The sequence below is a fragment of the Camelina sativa genome, chromosome 13 (assembly GCF_000633955.1).
Source record: "Camelina sativa cultivar DH55 chromosome 13, Cs, whole genome shotgun sequence".
Lineage (NCBI taxonomy): Eukaryota > Viridiplantae > Streptophyta > Magnoliopsida > Brassicales > Brassicaceae > Camelina > Camelina sativa.
Window position 1 is genome coordinate 1,772,141 of NC_025697.1, and position 20,983 is coordinate 1,793,123.

The 20,983-nt window shown below is 34.9% G+C and overlaps 5 protein-coding genes across 5 annotated transcripts in view; 3 read left to right on the top strand and 2 right to left on the bottom strand.

Annotated features, from left to right (window-relative positions):
- On the bottom strand, positions 3,529-6,420 carry LOC104734481 (ACT domain-containing protein ACR12). Its single transcript, XM_010454073.1, has 10 exons — positions 6,119-6,420; positions 5,698-5,758; positions 5,296-5,418; positions 5,018-5,112; positions 4,576-4,660; positions 4,414-4,473; positions 4,224-4,279; positions 4,026-4,131; positions 3,858-3,926; positions 3,529-3,764 (listed from the first exon to the last, which is right to left on the bottom strand). The coding sequence occupies exons 1-10, from the start codon at positions 6,304-6,306 to the stop codon at positions 3,702-3,704; spliced, it is 906 nt and encodes a 301-aa protein (XP_010452375.1). The 5' UTR covers positions 6,307-6,420; the 3' UTR covers positions 3,529-3,701.
- Positions 6,982-8,399, top strand: LOC109128486. Its single transcript, XM_019234962.1, has 3 exons — positions 6,982-7,282; positions 7,903-7,983; positions 8,182-8,399. Exons 1-3 carry the CDS (start codon positions 7,103-7,105, stop codon positions 8,203-8,205), a joined length of 285 nt encoding a protein of 94 aa, XP_019090507.1. The 5' UTR covers positions 6,982-7,102; the 3' UTR covers positions 8,206-8,399.
- LOC104734482 (transcription factor DIVARICATA-like) lies at positions 8,375-9,622 on the bottom strand. The gene is made up of 2 exons (XM_010454074.2): positions 9,080-9,622; positions 8,375-8,945 (listed from the first exon to the last, which is right to left on the bottom strand). Exons 1-2 carry the CDS (start codon positions 9,403-9,405, stop codon positions 8,612-8,614), a joined length of 660 nt encoding a protein of 219 aa, XP_010452376.1. The 5' UTR covers positions 9,406-9,622; the 3' UTR covers positions 8,375-8,611.
- Positions 13,600-17,128, top strand: LOC104734483 (cationic amino acid transporter 6, chloroplastic). The gene is made up of 4 exons (XM_010454075.2): positions 13,600-14,103; positions 14,230-14,798; positions 14,900-15,131; positions 16,464-17,128. The coding sequence occupies exons 1-4, from the start codon at positions 13,695-13,697 to the stop codon at positions 17,015-17,017; spliced, it is 1,764 nt and encodes a 587-aa protein (XP_010452377.1). The 5' UTR covers positions 13,600-13,694; the 3' UTR covers positions 17,018-17,128.
- LOC104737838 (pentatricopeptide repeat-containing protein At5g04780-like) overlaps positions 19,761-20,983 on the top strand; it is a 4,272-nt gene continuing 3,049 nt past the window's right edge. The window contains exon 1 of the mRNA XM_010458096.1: positions 19,761-20,970. Coding sequence (XP_010456398.1) covers positions 19,761-20,970 — 1,210 coding nt within the window. The remainder of the gene's footprint in view (positions 20,971-20,983) is intronic.

Sequence of the window (20,983 nt, forward strand, 5' to 3'; positions counted from 1 at the left end):
CTCCTTTAAACACAAACCATCGATTCTTCTTTCCTCTCCCAAAGCTTTCAACACAAACCAGAGATTCTTCTTTGCTCTTCCTTCTCCTTGTAAACACAATCTGACATAACTTCACAAGTGGATGCCACATATTCTGTGGAACCTTCAAACCTCGCCGATATGATGATCACTCGAAATGATATTCGTGATAGATTAAGACATCGACGATTGAAAGCTGATTTGGTTGAGAATATATGGCAAAAATTCGGCACAAGTCAAGATTATAATTAATCGTTTTTGTTATCTTTTTTTAATATGCTTTTAAATCATGTAACTTTAAATTTTATGAAATGCAATAATTTATGTTTTAAAAATTGCTTATAAATTTCAACCAACCAAATTGTACTTGACATATTTTAATTTACAAATTAATTTTAAAAAAAATTTAAGAACCCAAAATTAGGATCCATTGGAGCATACCATTTCAGTTTTTTTTAAAAGTTTTTAACTTTATTATTTCTAATTATTATAATTAAAAATATGCTTAAAATCCTTTTGTAACACTCCACCATTGAACTCGCTCTAACAATGGGCACGAGAGATGTGTAGGTTTTACATCCAGGGAAAATACTAACCAATATTTTGCGATATGATGCTTGCTCAAAGGAGTCTAGAACGAAGATCGAATGCGTTTTAAGATATTGATTAAGCAAATTGGACTTTGTAAGCCCCAGCTATCAGAATACTAATGGGGCAGTTGTAAGAAAAGCAACAATGGCGAGTGACATTTACGGTGTGATCAATCTTCAACGGAGTTACAATCGATTAGCAAAAGTCCATTATAAAGAGAAAAACCATTTAAAACAGTCTCTTCCTAGAATTATGTACGAAAAAAAAAACTTCTCATAAGAAATCTAATATATATGGCCCCCGATCATAACACAATATTTTAGAGATTCCGCCCCCTTTGATATTGGTTTCCCTTCCTTTGATAAAAGTTGTGCTTCTTGGTTCTTTTCAAGGTAATCAGGAGAAATTTACTGACCATCAACATAATGAGAAACAAAGCACTTAAGAATCAAAAGAGAACAAAAATCCAAACTTTTCGTTGGTCTTTTCTTGCTATTGCAGAAGAGTGAATAAAACGAAAGATATGAAAATGCGAGATGGTAAGACAGTGAATTAATCACACATCATAATGGATGACCCTTTTACTATGAACAATCCACCATTTTAACAACCCAAATCTTCCGTTGTTACATCGCATTCCAAGAAAATATCTTTCTTCATTATATCATTATCCATATCATAATCTACCGGCAATATTTACAATCCACACCTCTTAGGAATTTAATTATCATGTACTAACATAACGTTCCAAAGAAAAAGTTTTCTTAACCAAAAGCCAATACTAATAAATTATAGGCAATACTACAAACTAATAACGGTGATACCACAAAATACGAACCAAAAAGTCAAACACATAAACTATATATACACGATAAGTAATATCACAACGTAATTCACGATAATCAAGGATAAGGAATATATAAATCACTATGAAGAGGCACAACTAAACGTGGTGAGAACTGAGAATAAAAAGAGGCGATGTTTCACATAAGACGTGAACAAAAAGGTCGCTACTGAAAAGAATTAAAAGACACATCTTTTGGTTATTGAATTTTAGCGAATTTTCCAGAAAGAAAAAAAACAACAGCCCTTAGATTAAGAAAAAAACAATCTTCAACCATTGGATTATAAAGATGACATTAGCCATCCCAAAAGATGGGTTTGCTATTATATATATAGATTCCCTTAAAGATCAACGATAATTTGATAAAATATTTAACGATCTTTTTTTACAAAAACATATATAAAGTCTATAATTAGAAATTCCGCATGTTGTGCATTTTAAATTCTTTTTACAATTTCGTATACATTTTTTACAAGTTACCTCCTTTATATATATATATATATATATATATGTGTGACGTTTGTGTTTTGCTCTTTTTGGAGAATCCATCAAACCAGTGATTTTTTTTTTAATACTTTGTGAGATTTAAATAATTTGCTGAGATATTGAAGTTTTATTTATTTGTTTACGGAATCAGTCAGAAAAAAATGGAAACTTTTACTAGTAACCATTAGAGGAACAAAAGGAAAATGAATAAACAATGAGGAACGGAATAAACAATTTTTAAGGAATGAAAGAAAAAGATGTAGAGAAAAAACAAAATAATAAATGGTAACCAAATAATAACAATATTTTAAAAAATATATTAAATATTAAATAAATCAATCAATAAAAATACTAATACTATTTTTAATGTATATAAAATAAATTTTACATTTGATTTTAAAATAAAATTTAATTTAAATATTTTTAGTTTTTATTTACGATATAAATATTTTTTAATTTATTTTACTATTCATACAATTTCCAAATAAAGTTTTCAAATTAATTTAATATGAAATTTTGTATAAAATATATTTTTCTGCCAATACACTGTGAAAAATATGTATATTATTGTATTATAAAATTAAAATATTATTAATAAACATAATTTTTATTTATTTTAAAATAAAAAGCGAAATTTAATATTTATTCTTTTTTTTGTTCTATTTGTTTCTCATTAATTTTGGAGAGAAACATTTTTGGTCTAGTGTTCCTTATTTTTATGAGGAATGTAGAAGAATGACGAGAAAATAATATTCTTTGTAAATGGTAAAAATTTTGAGAAATGAAGAGGAATATCATATTAATTAGAGCCGGAATTAGTCACCGGAACATTTTTTTTAAATTATATAGCGAATCTTTTTTTCTATTATATATTGAATTAGTATTACACTATTACCTTTTGGGAAAACAAAACAAAAGTGACCTTTCGAAAAAAAGAAAAAAAAAACTACAATCAGTCACTAAAAACAATAGTGTATACAGTACACGCCTGACTGGTTTATTGGCTGGACATTTAGCCTATTAAACAATTTTTAAATGATAAATAAAAATAGTAAAAGACTAATCCATCATCCTACATTTTATCCCATACTCGTAGCAAATTAAGATTTGTGTCAACTGTCAAGTTTCAAGAGCTTTCAACTTGAAATCAATTTAGCAATGATTTAATTGGCATATGTTTCTTATATATGGTCTATTCTAATTGAGTAATTTCACATGTGGATCATCACATCTACTGTGAATATCCCCACTTCATTTTCATCATTACTGTAATGAGTAAACTAAATGACTAAATGATTGAGATATTTTGAATGAGAGCATTAGTTAATTTCTTCGCAGGAGTGTAACGGTGAATATAAAAGTCGGCATGCTTGCCCGTGTTCCGTTTTGATAAAATTTAGGCCTGGCCATTTAAGACAAACTCAGAACCCAAGTCAATGTTTTCGAATTCTAAAATCCTAAAACAGACGTTGTAATTTCAAAAAAAAAAAAAAAAAACAGACGTTGTACTGTTGTAGAGGCAGTTCAACTCTCAAGTTCTTTTCGAATTTGAAAAACTGGAGCCTTCTTTTATCTAAAACGGACCCAAATCAAGTGTCAAGAACCCATTTATTATTTTTAGCCACAATGGTTCAATTTATAGTATCACGAATTTCCACATCATCTTCTAAACAGAAGAATTGAAAGTTTCGCAGCACAGATACGATTGCGTTCAAGGATAATAGAGGGCAGTTTCTTTTCGGAGTACAAGACCAAAGCTCACTTAATAGCTGTCAATATCCGTCTCTGGCCTTCTCAAGAAGTAACGGAGACAGTTGACTAAAACCTGCAGGAGAAGTTGATAATCAACTGTTGATTCTTTAACTCTCTTTTTTTTCTTCTTAAGGTTATAAGTACGAGGAGCTGAGCAAAAACTCACCTGTGACAAGGAGCGGTTCAGTGCTTGGCCTTGGTAGCTTACGTGAAACTTGTCCTTCGCAACCAGTCCCTAAGAAAATTAATAAGACAATGGACACGTAGTTATTGTAACGCAAAGAAATGGATCACACTGTATGTACATACGGAGATTTTAAGAGTTTTTGAGTACTTCTGTGTCTATCTCTGCAGATTCCACGTCTATGTTGATATCAGCCATCACTTTGATCATCTCTACAACAAGACCAGGCCTGTCTGCTGTCTCTATGACAAGCAGGCTACAGAATACAGTAAACCAGCGAGGGTTATGTAAACTATTTTATCAGGTTATGTTTATGTTACAGTATTCTACTAAATAGTGAATATATACCTCCTCTTTGGTCCGTCTTCTTTCACATGTATGTGAGTCGCGATATCAACATCAATCTGTCACCAAATGAGTCCGAAACAGACTGGAGACATCAGTAAAGTAAAACTAGCCTTTAACAACAACAGTAAACTAAGAGTTTTAAAACACAGGACACAAAATTATCATCAACAACCAGAGTAAACATTATTACCTTCTTTTCAGGAGCCTTTATTCCAAAAGTTTCACCCATTGCAAGTTGCTCACTGCATTCCTGCAAGACAAACAAAGGCAATGTTCAAAAAAATACACAAGCTGCAGGCAAGGCTCTCTAATTGCGAATGTGATAAAGAGAGAAAGAAAATTGTAAGCAGACCGGGTGGTATTTCAAGAGATTGTTGATGATGGTTAATCGGATTTGTTCCAACAAGTCAGGATCTTCCACTTTCCGACCAGTGTCTCTGGTGTGAAAATAGATAATTTCATTCAGTCATCTGAAGATAATTGCACACAACACTCAATATTTTCGGAAAACAGAAAGTATTGACCAGATTCACTTGTCTCAAGCTAATTATCTATTTTTGAAAGAATTCTTCAGAGAGATATTATTGCCAAATGTTAATAATAAACTTCATTGGACAACTGCAGAATTCTATACAAACATTATTTGAGACTAAATTAGTTAAGTTCCAAGGAATATCATAACAATTAACACAAGGTGGACCTTGAAAAGTTTGTACGTCCTATTGAGCAAGTGAGAGGTCAATAAGTGATAGAAAATCATCTAAAGAAAGGAGATAAAGAAGAACCCTTCTTACAGTTTTGTTATAGAAAATTTGGTCTGCTTAACAGATCCTTCGGTTGAGACAGTTCCTTTTACTACATCCAATCCCAAGTCTTTCAGCGACCTCATCTGCCAAACACAACAATGATTCATAAGCCGAGAACAAGGCAAGTTTCTACAAAATTCAGTGATAATCTGATACTGATAGTAAAAATGCTACAAATCTAGCTCTAGTAGATCAAGAATAGCTACAGCATTTGTCAAATCGATAAGATAGAACTCAAAACCAAAACAGGAAATAGAACCCCTCACAGTGTCAATGAGAGCCCCAAGGCGATTTCCAAAACTGAGCTGTACAATGGTAGCTTCAGGGTCAGCATCCTGGTCTATCATAACCATTGGCATTGGTACAACATCGTCATCGTCTTCCGATTTCTGCGATCAAATTTTCCAGCAAATGTCATCTCAAAGCACACGTCAACACAAAACTCATACGGAGAGACCCTTTTCCCTATTAAACATGAGAAAATCAGATTCACATATCAAATAGTATACATATATATCATCAACACATAATCCGTATACTCTCCACACTTAGTTGCTGAGCTTCTGCGTGTGTAGTCATGGTAAGCCAGCCAGATCAACAGATCCAAGAAACAGCAATAGTTTAATAGCGATGAAACAAATGAAAAAGAGTGAAACGAAGTTACTGACCGGATAAGATGGAGTAGTGGCATCAATGCTGTTAATCGAAGCATATACACGGTTTCTTATACTGCACATCAAAACAAACAACCTCAGATAAATGATAAATCATACAAAAAAAGAATTTGCAATCGGTTCATAGAGAATCATGTATCGCGTAGTACCGTAAAGAACTCGAATCTGTTAACCGAAATTTAATCTACCTTAAGCTTTCTCAATTCTCTTAAAGTTCAAGATTCATAACGACAAATTCACCTACTCGAAACGAGAATCTAGTATAAGTTCCGTTTACCAAATCGTTCGAGCACATACAGAGCAACGATTTTAGTAGAATCAAGCTTGAGAGTGAGCAAAGAACACAGCGAATCGCTAGTAAACTTAACGGAAAGATCTGAGAGAAACGATATATATGAAATACGCAGCAGCTAACCTCTTCGTCAAGAGAGACATTACACCTCCGACGAACTTGCGACGATCATCGAACAAAGCAGGCGATAGATCTGGAGAAGCAATTTGAGCGGGAAACGGAATCTGGTTGCTGATCGCAGGAGAAGGACGCGAAGCTAACGACGAAGAAGAATGAGTTACAGAGAAGACGATAGAACTCGAGAACGCCATTGAAGTTTGAAACAAGAATTTTTTTTCCTTTTTTCTTTTTCTTTCTTTCTCCTCCGAAGTCAGAGAGAGAGAGAGAGAGAGAGAGAACACCGAAATCTATAAAAGATGGCGATAAAATTGGCGTTTAGTGTTAACAAAGAGATGATGGAGTGCTGAATCTGCTGATGTGTGACGTCACTACCGAGATGCTCCACCTGTACATCAACTAAAAGCTTTTATTTTTATTTTTTTCCAATATGGTTTCTACAAGTATTAATTAAAAACTTGCAAATTGTTATACAATAATGTGTTAGTGAGACGAATTTAGACGCATAAATTTGGTTGCTGACGTTCAAACTTCTACCAAATATCTTTCCTTTTTTTTGACAACAGCCAATCCGACTTGTTTGCAGATCTTTATAAATCAACTTAACATGCTAAAGATTATTTAAAAAAAAAAAAATTGTCTCTACTCTCTAATGTAAAACAGATGCGGTATTGCAATTATTGGCGTGACATTGTTATTAAAAAAAAAAGTTGTTCGTTGACCCAAAAAAGGAAAAAGTTTTTAGAAAAAAAGAATCTCGAAGATGAGCCTGGAGAAGGCTCACTTATTGGGCCATAACTTACTGGGCCATGAAATCAAAATAATAAGTCCTTTGCTTGTTCAGTTATTCTTAATCTACGCGGGTGCAATGTTCTAACGGGTTGTATACCCGACCCGGACCCGAAGCTGAACCTGCCTCGTTCACTCCAGAGACAATTTCTACCCAAAAAAAAGTAACGATTTCGAGAGATCTTCTCAGGGACTAGCAAAATGTCGGCGGCTCGCTCTGCGATCACAAAGCTAAGGTTGGCTCGATCCTTGGGGGAGAGTCAGATTGGAGGATCGCGTTCGGTGGAATCGACTCGAGGACCGGCGATTCGTTGCTTCAGCGACGACAAAGGTCGTGTGCTCAGCGAAGAGGAACGCGCGAAAGAGAGCATGTACATCCAGGTTCTTCTTCTTCACCTTCTACCTTGTCCGTCTCATGATCTTTGTATATAGATGCTATCAGAGTTTTGTCTATACGCTGTTGCTAAATTGAAAAATGGCGTTAAGCACTTATTTTAAAGTTAATGAGATAAAGACTGATGAGATCCGAAGCTTATTCCTATCATACACTTGGATCCAATTGTTTTCTACTGAATTGTATAGTCGTCGTTATATGATCAAATGGTTAAAATAGTTGATGGATGCGTATTAGTTCATAGTTAATACAGATGGATAGAATGGAACTTAATGTTGTCTCTGTGATCCATATAGCTTTCGCTTCTACAAACAAATCTTTGTTGAAGAAAGGGGAAGGAACCGTGAGAGTTGTTGACATTTTTTTAGCAATCTCTAATCTCTATAGGTTGTTTGTGTTCCTTTTTTGGTTTGAGATTGAACTTGCAAGTTACAGTTATAGACTTACATCTATATAGCTGGATGCTTCTCACTTGCATTACTCAGCCTCAGAACAATTGAGCCGTGACTATTGGAGTTGATGTATTTAGGGGGGTTATAGTTCATGAAGCTATTTCTCTTCTAGTTCAAAACTCAGTTGTTTAAGAATCCGACCTTTTTTGTTGTAGAAAATGGAGAAGGAGATACTGGAGAGGAAGAAAAAACTCGAGCAACAGAAGCTAGCTAGTGAGAAAGGAAGTGCAGACAAGGTAAACTTTCATCATACCATCAACTTCTATTCGTATTTTCCAATTCCAGTTTTCAGTTTGATGACATGTCTTGTAGTCAGAAAAAGGGCATTTCTAGAACTGAATTTGGCTTTAATTTCACAATAAACGAAGATCTAGCTGAACATAGCTTACAAATGAACCTGTTCATTGATTGTTTGCTTTCACTCTCTTGTGCAGAAACCTGAGGGAAGCAAGCCATGAGTTCATCACTTGCAGTATGCATGAATCTGGTCATAAGGCAAGCGGTAGCGAAACTTAAATAATAATGCCTTTTGACCTTTGTCCTCTCTTCTCTTGTGTACAGAGATTTCAACCTTGCTGATGTGTGTTTGTTTGTGTGTTCTAAGGAAATCAAGTTTTAAATAATAACTGAAGAAAACAACCATATGCATTGATTCAAAATACCAAAATGGTTACCGAACATATTTTTGTTTACAAAAAGCATTCCTATACATAATTTTTATTCTTTCATCACCATCATCATCATGATCATCTGTATAAAGAAAATACCCAATCCTATGTTCTTCTTCTTTCCTATTCACATAAAATGAGTAAAAGCCCCTATTAAAACTAAACCCCATCACAATTTCTTCTTTCCCCTTTAACTTCACATCCGAAAACCGAAATCCTCAAAATGACCAGGAGTAGTCAATTGCTGACCGAACTCAGACATAATCTGTTGTTGCTGCTGCGGTGCGTGAACAGGACTCCCGTGCTGTCCAGTCCAGTCCATGTTAGACCCAGGCATAGCCAAGGTAGTGTCAACAGTCGTGATGTCGTGTATGCTCGACCTTTTCCTTTCCTTCTTAACCGAGTTCTGTCTCAGAAAATACTTCTGTGCGTGACTCGCGACTTGCGTCGGCGTCCTCGTAACCACAACGTTCCTCGAGATGCTTCTCCAATCTCCCTTACCATATCTCTTTAATCCAATCAGAAACAATCTGCACCATAAGATTCAAATATCATCAATCACCTAAATTTAGCAAATTGAATTTCTAAATTCTCAAACCAACATCAAAACCCTAATTTTTCAAAAAAATATGAGAATTGACTGATAAAAGAAAAAGAGACATACTTGTGTTCGTTCTCAGTCCAAGGAGTTCCTCTTTTTCTTTCACTGTCAGCATGTTTAGAGCCGAAGGAGATCTGACCAGCGGAGTCCCAACCAGCCGAGGCGGCGGCGGCGGCGGAGTCATCCATGTAATCAGGGACATCAACACGACCAGCATCAATCTCAAAGACATCGTGAACCAAAGCCTCGTAATGCTCCCTAACTTCACCAGCAGATTTGTGAAGCTGATCAGCGATTCTCTCCCACCGATTAGGAGATCCTTCAGGGAAAAGAACCAAAGCTTGCTCAAACATCTTATCCTCCGACCTTGTCCACTGACTCGACGCCATATATATGACCGCGCTGGTGATGTGATGATTTTTACAAAAACAAAAACCTGAAATTTGTTGGAAGAAACTGTTTGGAGAATTTATACGGATTCTCTTTTTTTTTTTTTTTTGGTGTGTGAAGGATTTTTATAAAAGAAGAGCTGGAAAATAAATAAAAAATAAAAATAAGGAAGGAAGAAGCAGCTCAGAGACCAACTTCAACACGGTTTCTTCTGCAATTGGGATGTCTTCTTTTGTCTCTCTCTCTCTCTCTCTCTTCTTCTTTTTTCTCTTTTTAATTTCTTTTTTTCTTTAATTTTAGGGTTACACCTGACCTGACTTACTGAATTTTTGCTTCCAGTTTGTTACAGTTCTCTTTTTCCTTTTTTATTTTAATTTTATATTAAGCAAATGCCACTATACTTTCCAATAATATTGGAACACGTAGATATTGAAGGGAATTAAAAAAAAAATAACTAACCGCCTAAAAATACGAAAAAGCTATCAATCTAGAAAGACTTGTTTTTAGGATTTACATTCTCGAATCAATCACACAGTACTGTCTACGTCTCCTTGTCACTATTTTTGTACTACAACCCCTCACTTCGCTTTAGATATTTTTGGCTTCTCGTGTTGAACAAATTTAAAAAAAAAAAAAAAAAAAAAAAAAAAAAAAAAAAAAAAANATTGTGCAACATTTGACTTGTGAAATTCTGTACCGCAAAGTTTGACTATAATGTTTTGACAGTTGGATCATTAATGTTAAGTCAAAATCAAATTCTCAACTGTTTTTAATCCCAAGTGTAGTGACCATTCATTAAAAGCTTCTAAAACTCACGCCCATCATTAATTCAGAATGCTATTCAATATTCATAGCACTTTCATGCCTTGTTTAAACGAGTTTACTTAAATTAAAGAAAATAAAGTTTGGACTGTAATTTTACCAGTATTTAATAATTTTACTAGCATAGATTGTAAAATGGATAGTAGTATTTTCTTGTTACATTAGCAACTGTTTGTTTGTAACTGTTTGAATTTTAAACGTATTATATTATGATACTCCAGTAGAAAGAAGATATATAACACTCAAGTTTGTCTTATCTTATCCATAGATCTCCTTTGTACTTTTTTAATCTAGATATATTCTCAACGACCTTCAACAAATTAACTAAACAAACCAATGGAACTTCAACTAATATTATAGTACTTTAGCTGTACTTGTTTCTTCTTCACACGTAGTTTACTTGTTTCTTATAAAGTGGTTTTACCACACTTTTTACTAATTTAATTGGATGGACAAAATTTATAGTGGATGGATGGATAGGTTACGGAGTCGAGACGTACGAAGGTGCCTTGGACCGACCTCCTCACCAGTATTAAGCCACGTGTCTTCTGCCAATTGTTTCCAAAGGATACTTTTTGGCATCTGACTGGTGCGTCTAGATGACGTGGCCTCTTATCTAACCGTCACGTGGCCTTCCAAGTAAAGTCTACTAAGTTCCTGCTATTTTAAGCTTTTTGTCTGTTTAGTTTTGATATTATCTTCAAAAAATATTTGGAAAATAATATATACAGAAAAACAAACGAATGGAGCTAGAGTATTGAAATCATGGGGTGGTGCTAGGAACAAAAGATACATAAATTCGAAAGAAGAAAGTAGAAGAGAGGAGGTTACACTGGTGAACTAAATTTCCGAAGCTAACGGTAATAATACTTTCGTCGAAAACGTACGTAACTATTGCAAGTTTGAAGGGGCTAGTTGCCCAAATAAAATAAAAAAAATCAAGAGAAGAGAATTCTAATCTAATGAACAAATGAAATGGGCGTTTTAGATTTTGTTTGCAAAAGAATGGGCTTTTAGATAGATTCTTTGAAAGGACTTGTACATTGTCTGGTAAGCTAATTTACTTATCCATGGATACATAATTATGTTGTGGGCTGATCTGATCCACACTAAACCTAGCTCACATTATTATCTTTATATTTTTAAAATTATGGAGTCTCATTCATAAACATTTTTTATAACATATTTATTCAGGCATTTCTAATTGTAAGAAACTTTTATACTTTATTGATACAATTTTTTCATATATATTAGGCCTGATCTTGAATTTCTAGTATTTCCTCCACATAATTTTTTTATACAACTTCAAGTATATAGAGGAGAAAAATTATAAATGTATAATGCTTATGCATGTGAAACCCATTTTTAGTTAATTTAGTTTTGTATATTATTCTTTATTTATTTATAGGGTAAACAGAGATGGGCAGGTCTGGTACAGAGCGTGTGAGACGTGGTCGGATTGAGGAAAACTGAGTTTTGAATCTTATCTAAAATCAGATTTGACCATCCCACTCGCTGTATAAACCACTCCACATTATCTTTTTGTTTTTATTTCATTATTAATTTCACTACTCTTTTATTAAACCAAGAATGTGAAACGTGATTGGTGGTGAGTCACCATGCAAACCCTAATTAATATCTGTTAATCGAAATTAAGTTATATATATGTATGTGTGGTTGATACGAATATGTGTCAACGTTTGTGACACTCATCTTATTATATTTATTGTGAAAACAAAATGGGGCTTCGGAGAGTTCTCTTGAATGATAATTGAGGTAGATATTTCATACTATGGGTTTGGATAAGGTAGTGTGTGTTAATTCAATGCAATGAGCGTCCGATAAAAAGAGAAAATATCAATAATGCAATGTGTTCATACTAGCTATCCAGGTATGGGTGCGATTGGGAGCGGTAGAAATTAGACACACCATATGCTAATCATTCATATTCTCACCTGATTTACATTGAGTGCAGTCTGTATAACCATATACATTATTCTTAGAAATCATAGATGTTAAAAATATACGTAGATCACATCTGATAATTAAATTGACTACCCAACATAGTCATAGTTTTTGATTAAATTCTGCCATTCATCACGTGAGAACATTATATTTCCAAAATTTAACATAATCAAATATTGGAGTCTTTTGTCAAAAAGATTATCTTCTCTAAAAGCGATGAGTCATTGTTTTCGGATGCCACTTTCGGTAAGGAGAAAACTCAAGATCGTTAAAAACATATGTTGCATTGCCCTCATCAGAGAGATTAAATCTCCTTTTTTTCTTTCTATGCAATCCACTCATGCATACTACTATATACTCCCTTCATTTCAAAATATATAATGTTTTAACTAAAGCATCATTTCAAAATATACGATATTTTAACTAAAATACACAGATTAAGAAGTTTTTACTTTTAACAAGTTCAACTAATCAAAAACAATACTGTATAATATAAAATATTAAATTAATCCAAAAGTTATATAGAAATTTAAAAACATCCTATATTATAAAACAAAAAAACTTTTAAATATCTTATATTTTGAACAGAGGGATATATGGTAGTTAAAAATTAAATTTTGTTCGATATATATATATATATATTTTTTTTTAAAGAAAAGAACTCATATCCTCAAATTCGGGTCACGTTTCTCTTTAAAACCCGTGTGCTTATCCATTGAAAACAAAACAACGTCCCACGTGTCAACTTCATTGCCACACGTGTGAATCTTAAACCCCACATAGCCGTTAGAGATAACGTCGTTACCGTGTCTTAAAACATACGGAAGTTTTCGAAACATCGTTTATTTAGTTTCTCTCTTTTTAACGTCCGTGACGGTTTCGTAACCTCGGGAACTAACCAAAAGAAGAGGCTTCTCTGAAGCAGAGAGTCGTTACGTTTCAAAACAACCAATCGTTAGCTGTCTACAATTATTATTATGGTATTTAAATTAGCACTAATCCCCTCTTTTAGTCTTATTGACCGCAAAATTTATAAATTGTAGTCTTCAAATACAATAAACATCAATTTCAGTCTTTGCCCAGTCTAATTGCATTTATTAACCTACCATTTTTAGTGGTTATGTGGTCAACAAAAAGGGTTTACAAGCTTAGCTAGATGTGAAAATCATACTATCTACTACTAAACTAGTTTACTAAATTATAGTAGTATATATGAATCAATTAAAACGTTAGCATAATTAGTAGATATAAAAATTAAATTTAATTTGACCAAAGAGATGAAAAGCATCTTTTGTACATAGTAGTAAGCTTTTTAAGCTGATGATGCTTATGTGATTAGTGTGAATATAATTACGTCTTTGTCCTTCTATTCTTCTCTTTTTTCACTTTTCCTAATCTCTATTATAAAAACACCAAAACTCTTGTCAAATTCACATAAATTTCTCAGTCCTCATCCTCCACAATCCGACCCGACCCGAATCTGGCCGGTGGAAAACAAATTATGGAGGTGCAAAGCAGCGACAACAATGGCGATGGCGGTCACTCTTCTTTCTCCAGTCTCCGCGTCTACCTCAACTCTCTTTCCAAGACGCCTTCTCGCTTATCCCGCCGTGTGATTTCCGTCTCGACGTCTTCCGAAGAGATGAGCCGCGTCCGTGCCGTCTCCGGCGAGCAGATGCGCCGTACTCTCCGGTGGTATGATCTCATTGGACTCGGAATCGGCGGAATGGTCGGCGCCGGTGTTTTTGTAACCACCGGACGTGCCAGTCGCATCTACGCCGGTCCTTCGATCGTCGTCTCTTACGCCATCGCCGGACTCTGCGCTCTCCTCTCCGCTTTCTGTTACACTGAATTCGCCGTCCATCTCCCCGTCGCCGGCGGTGCCTTCAGCTACGTCCGTGTCACATTCGGTTAGTCTCTGACTCCCGCCAAAATCACACCACTCTCTCCTCCTCCTCCGATCAATCTGCTACGATTTCTGAAAAATTCAAACTTCAGATTCGTAACTGATTCTGTTACATTCTCCCCCGTTTCAGGTGAGTTTCCTGCATTTTTCACCGGAGCGAATCTAATACTGGACTACGTATTCTCAAACGCCGCCGTTTCGAGGAGCTTCACGGCTTATTTAGGATCAGCTTTCGGGATCTCAACTTCAAAGTGGAGATTCTTCGTCACCGGTCTACCAAAAGGATTCAACGAGATCGATCCGGTGGCAGTTGTCGTAGTCATCGCAATCACCGTCATCATCTGTTGCGGCACAAGAGAGAGCTCGAAGGTGAACATGATCATGACTGCATTTCACATCGCATTCGTACTCTTCGTGATCGTGATGGGATTTCTGAAAGGAGATTCGAAGAATTTATCCGTACCGGCGAATCCAGAGCATCCTTCGGGGTTTTTTCCGTTCGGTGCGGCGGGTGTTTTCAACGGAGCCGCCATGGTATACTTGAGCTACATAGGATACGACGCCGTTTCAACCATGGCGGAAGAGGTAGAGAATCCGGTGAAAGACATACCCGTGGGTGTCTCTGGCTCCGTGGCGATCGTCACCGTGCTCTACTGTCTCATGGCTGTGTCAATGTCAATGCTTCTCCCATACGATCTGGTCCGTACTTAAAATTGTTTTTTTTTTAATTTATTTAAATGAAGACGGCACGTAGTGTGAGTGTAAAGCTGAAAAACGGCGGGGGGGATGTGTGTGTGCAGATAGATCCGGAGGCGCCGTTTTCAGCGGCGTTCAAAGGATCGAACGGCTGGGAATGGGTGACGAAAGTGGTGGGGATAGGAGCAAGCTTTGGGATATTAACATCACTTTTGGTGGCAATGTTAGGTCAGGCTCGATACATGTGCGTCATCGGACGGTCCAGAGTGGTCCCCTTTTGCTTCTCTAAGATTCATCCCAAAACATCTACGCCAGTCAACGCCTCCATTTTTCTTGGTACGTTTCTTTTGTCTTTTTCATTCATTCATTCATCATAAAAAAAAAAAACGTTTATTTTTATTACTGTCCAAACCCAATGATATGTGTGGTGTTGTAGTTAGAAAGAAAACATAAAAAGAGGCAAGGCAGTTAGGTTAAAAAAGGGACCCCAAATTACAACCGTTTCGATGATCTGTTTCCATGATCTTTTTCTTTTTATTGATTTGAACTTTTAACGTTTTCTCAAGATCACACGAACCACGTGATTACATTATCTAATACGTGTCTATTTCAGTTTCTATTTTTTAAGATCAAAAACTTTTGGACGCAAACCCAACCATTAAAAAAAAAAAAAAAGATCTTCCGGTATCGATTTCGATCGTGACAAGGGATTTTAATTTGTACGTTATATATCTCAACGTAGGGACACGATTTATTGTGAGTTTTTATTTATGGTGTTTTTAAGACAGAGTCACACAGATAGCATCTGAGTCCCGATTGCTAGCTAAGATGTCGTCTTCACCACTGGTTTCTTTTTTCCTCTCTGAAAAGTTTAGTTTTTTGGGGTTTATTTCTTTTTTTTTTTTGGTTCAAAGATTCAATATTTTTCTGCGGTATTGATTGTGATGGATTTTGTGGGTCTCTTTGTTCTTTTTGTGTTCCCTTAGTGTTAAAATTACATATTCCACTTTTTCTAAAAAAGAAATCGCTTACGATAGTTGGATAACTAGTCATCCATTGGACGACTAAATAATCAATCAATTTCAATAAATATAATTTGTGAAGATATACTACTATGGTAGCCTATAGTAGTCGGCTGATATTTTCACAACTCCAACTTTTCGGTAGTTCTCGGAAAATCTTGCTGAGCTATGCAACTCGTGTGACAAATTTAATTAGGTACCAGTTTAGAAATTAGAATAATAACCATCTTGAAGAAATAATGGAACTGTAATTATTGGCAGATTGGTAAACAAGTAATGTGTTTAAACTAACTAGAGTCATATCTGTATATGCATACTCTTTGAAGCAAGCCTTGGTTTTCTCGTAAATATTTATTCCCATGAATTTGTCGCGAAGTGGATCATTATCGAGGGTCATCATCTTTCAACGTTATCCTTACTAATTTTAGCAACCACTAACCCACATTTGCTATATCCATCAATAGCATTAACGTTTCTCACTTATTTTGTCCTCTCCGTATCTACCTTGACAAAATGACAAGACAAAGGAACAAATCCCTCCCTCCACCATTCATTTCAAATTTGGACTTTTCCCTCGGTCGTATCATCTACAGTTAGAGAGAATATGGCAAATCTTATTAATGTTCGTATTGTTTATTCTTATCAGGCATTTTCACGGCGGCTCTTGCGCTTTTCACCGACCTAAACGTTCTCCTAAACCTTGTATCTATTGGAACACTGTTCGTCTTCTACATGGTCGCAAACGCTCTCATCTTCAGACGTTACGTCCCTCTCCAACCTACCAAACCATGGACTACACTTTCTTTCCTCGCACTATTCTCCATAACCTCACTCGTCTTCACCCTCATTTGGAAACTTTTGCCCGAAGGCAAGCCTAAAGCTTTCATGCTAGGCGCCATCGCAGTGGTGGCTATAGCCATGGTGTTGATATTTCATTGCATGGTCCCTCAGGCGTGGAAACCCGAGTTATGGGGAGTCCCGTTCATGCCGTGGACCCCGTGCGTGTCGATTTTTTTGAACATATTTTTGCTTGGTTCGTTGGACGCACCCTCTTACGCCCGTTTTGGGGTCTTCTCCTGTTTGATCGTGCTCGTGTATTTGTTATATGGCGTTCATGCGAGTTCTGATGCTGAAGCAAATGGGTCTTTTGATGTACGGGAAGATAGACAAGTGTTGAAAGAATTGACCGAAGTAGTGTGAAAAGTATTTAATTTATATATAATTTAAAAATTTTAGCCTATATAATGTAATTAAACTCTCTATTTTTTAAAGGAGGGGGTTTTGAATAATTAATGAAAGATAATTAAATTATTTTTAGGGGAAAAAAACTTATGTTAATTTTATTTATAGAGGAGAGAATTTTAAGAAATGTTATTACCCCTTGTGGTTTTAGAAAATTTAGAAGAGGAATCAGAGATATGGTAACTTTTTATATTGTTGCAGTTTATCATATAACGTACACTTATTACACAATTCAAACAAAACAATATATATGCGAAAATATATATATATATATATATATATATAAGTTACAAGATTGTGACATATATAGATCAATCTTTGTCAAATCCTCCAAGGCAAGATCACGTATGAAATATTTATGTGATAGATCATAACATTAGTAAATGGAAATGTAGGTCTCTCATAAATACGAGATGGCGTACAATTGAAAGCGATGGGTCCCCATCTTTCCCACGAGACACACATACGTGAATTTTATCCGAAACTTCATATCCAACAAGATCACACCTCTTCTTTTTCATTTATTTGTTTATTTTTCACGATCACTTTGTTTCAAATTCCTTTTGAGGAGGTATATACATTCTTTTATTATTTCTTATTTATATATTATATATATAACAATATTGGTAGTATGCTAGTATTATACGAAGTTGTCATTTTCTGAACCTTTCTGAAGTTATCAGGTTAGTGAAATACTAAGTACGTAGTACGTACTCATATAAACTGATCCGAAACTCCACTTTTATCTCAGTTCTAGGACATGATTTTTCAGATCTAAAACCATCAAACTATGTTGAGTATATGCTATATAGTAAATAAAAATCTAAGGTCATGTTTTAGAACTATTTTATCGTCCAAACGAGACCGTGAAGTTCTAATTTGAAGTGCTAAAATCTTCAACCCACAACTTTGGATGCCCAAGTTATACAATATTCTATCCTAGAACTGAACCTTAGGTTTCAAGTTAGGATACTAAAAATATATTATCTTATATATATAATTGAAGTATTTCGACAGTTCTGCAGGGTACTCGATCAATTAGATAAACAAATATTCATATTAAAGTTTAGGCACTACACTAAAACTATCAGTAGTTTATTAAAGATGTCTTTAGTTATTTTTTTTCCTTTTTAGTTTTTATATAGATCAGGAATGTGTAAGCCAGGATCGAATCTGTGATCTCAATTCGTATAATCAGTCCAATTATTTTACTAATGAACATCCCAATAATTATGTGAGCTGTTTGATTAGGATAATATACAGAATTACATTTATATATTATATTTTGAAGCGGATGATATATATCTCGAATCTAAAAATAACTGTGTTTTAGTGGGAGACGACACTTGCTTGTATTCTCACTCTTTTTGGTGACTATATTCTTAAGGATGGGGTCCAAATTAAGAAAAGCCCATTATTGTCAAGGTCATCACATTGTTGGAAACTTATTTTCATATTATATATATATTTATGGATTTGTTTTTTTTTGACATTATTCTGCCAATAACAAGATGTGATTCTATTGGCAATACAAAGATTTGATGTCTTTCTAGAAACACCGCTTTACTATAAAGCAATGAGTTCCCTCTGCAAAAGGGTTCAAATCTAAGCATAAGGTGTTCTCTTTTGAATTTTCATTGATCCTAAATTACAAACCTTAATGCTACATTCTACATTGGATTAACTTAACTACCAATATTTATTTCAATTTTTTTTGTTCTTTTTTTTTTTGAGTTTTACAAAGACAACATGTATTTTGTTTTTCAACGGCTATGTAAAAACCTATCTAAAGTCTAAAAAACTAACAAAATAGTATCTTGGATTTGGGAATAATTATTACTGTAGTATGATTTGCGGTAATGTTTCTAAAATGTAGTAGATTAAATGAAGTAAATCTATAGCCTAATCCTTGATTAAATAATTTATGGGACCACGAAAATGTCAACCTCTTTTAAACCATTCAAAGCACAATCTAAGACAAGTTGTGTAGCAAGATCGAGTGAGTCCACTAATCAGTATAGCTAGCTAGATAGGTCTAATCTAATTCTTTTCCTTTTTTGTTGACATTTTTGTCACGAATTTTGTTCCCCGACTTCTCATGAGCTTTGACATTCACTTAAAAGAAACACACTCTTTACATATAAAAGTAGTGCTCTCCAAAAAGAAAAAATAAATCATAAGAGGAATGATAGGAAGAAAGAAGGATAAGAGTTTGATTTTATATTCTCACCAAACAGCAACATTTTTGGCAACTTGCAATACCTTCCACATTTTTATAATTATCGGAAAAAAAGTCATAAATAAAGTTAAAACATTCCATTCTATTCCATGATATGATAATCTTGTCGTCAAGTTGGTCTTTTACTCATATTTCAACATTCTTAATCATACAATACGGGAATCGCAAAATCTTATATATGTGCTTTCTTTCACCAATTGTTGTAGATTATTATATCTTAATCACAAATTACTTTCCAATTAATCTAAGGTAGACAAAGATAAATCTCACTAAGTTTTTAGACTACAATCATTCATTTATAGCATTATCTACTAGCTATAGTTGGTAGTATCATTGTAACAAAGACTCATAATTTTTGAAGAATAATTTGTATAACAAAAAAAAAAGGAATGGGCTTGAGAAAAACCCATCATTAATATTCAAAAGGAACTACAATTTAGGCATTTAGGCCCAAAACTAAGTATGTTGTCTCTGTCTCTGTCGCTACCAAGGAAGAGGGTACTTGGTTTCACGGTGAACTTCTTGATCCGATGCAAGATCTTTTCCAGGATAAGTCATACGACATCTGTATCCCGATACATCTCCGTGTGCGCCAATTATGAGCAGGTGGAATCACCTGAACGATATAACGATGAGTTTTCAAATCGTAACGTGGTTTACGAAATCTTGCAGCTTTGTGCTACAAACAGATCTGTTATGGAAGCAAAAGCTTGCCACGGGAAGATTATACGTATCGAGTTGCAGGGAGATGTTACTGTGTCGAATGTTCTTATTAATGCTTACGCCAAATGTGGTTTTGTGAATCTTGCTCGCCAAGTGTTCGATGGAATGCTTGAGAGAACCTTGGTTTCTTGGAACACAATGATTGGTTTGTATACTCGGAACAGAATGGAGTCAGAAGCATTGGATCTTTTCTTGGAGATGCGAAACGAAGGGTTTAAGTTTAGCGAATTCACGATCTCTAGTGTTCTTTCTGCTTGTGGGGCTAATTGTGATGCCTTGGAATGCAAAAAATTGCATTGTTTGTCAGTGAAGACATCTCTTGAATTAAATTTGTACGTTGGTACTGCATTGGTTGATCTTTATGCAAAATGCGGGATGATCAAGGACGCGGTGCATGTTTTCGAGTCTATGCAGGACAAGAGTTCAGTTACATGGAGTTCTATGGTGGCAGGTTATGTTCAAAACAAGAGTTATGAAGAGGCTCTCCTTCTTTATCGTCGAGTTCAGAGTCTAGAGAGGAATCAGTTTACATTATCTTCAGTAATTTGCGCTTGTTCGAATCTGGCAGCTTTAATAGAAGGGAGACAGATGCATGCTGTTATACATAAGTCTGGGTTTGGTTTTAATGTCTTTGTGGCATCCGCTGCAGTTGATATGTATGCTAAGTGCGGAAGCTTGAGAGAGTCTTATATTATTTTCTCGGAAGTGAAAGAGAAGAATATCGAGCTTTGGAACACGATCATCTCAGGGTTTGCAAAGCATGCTCGTCCTAAGGAAGTGATGATCTTGTTTGATAAAATGCAGCAAGATGGAATGCACCCAAATGAGGTTACTTTTAGTTCCTTGTTATCTGTTTGTGGTCACACTGGTTTGGTCGAGGAAGGAAGGAGATTTTTCAAACTCATGAAAACCACGTACGGTCTATCGCCAAATGTGGTTCATTACTCATGTATGGTTGATAT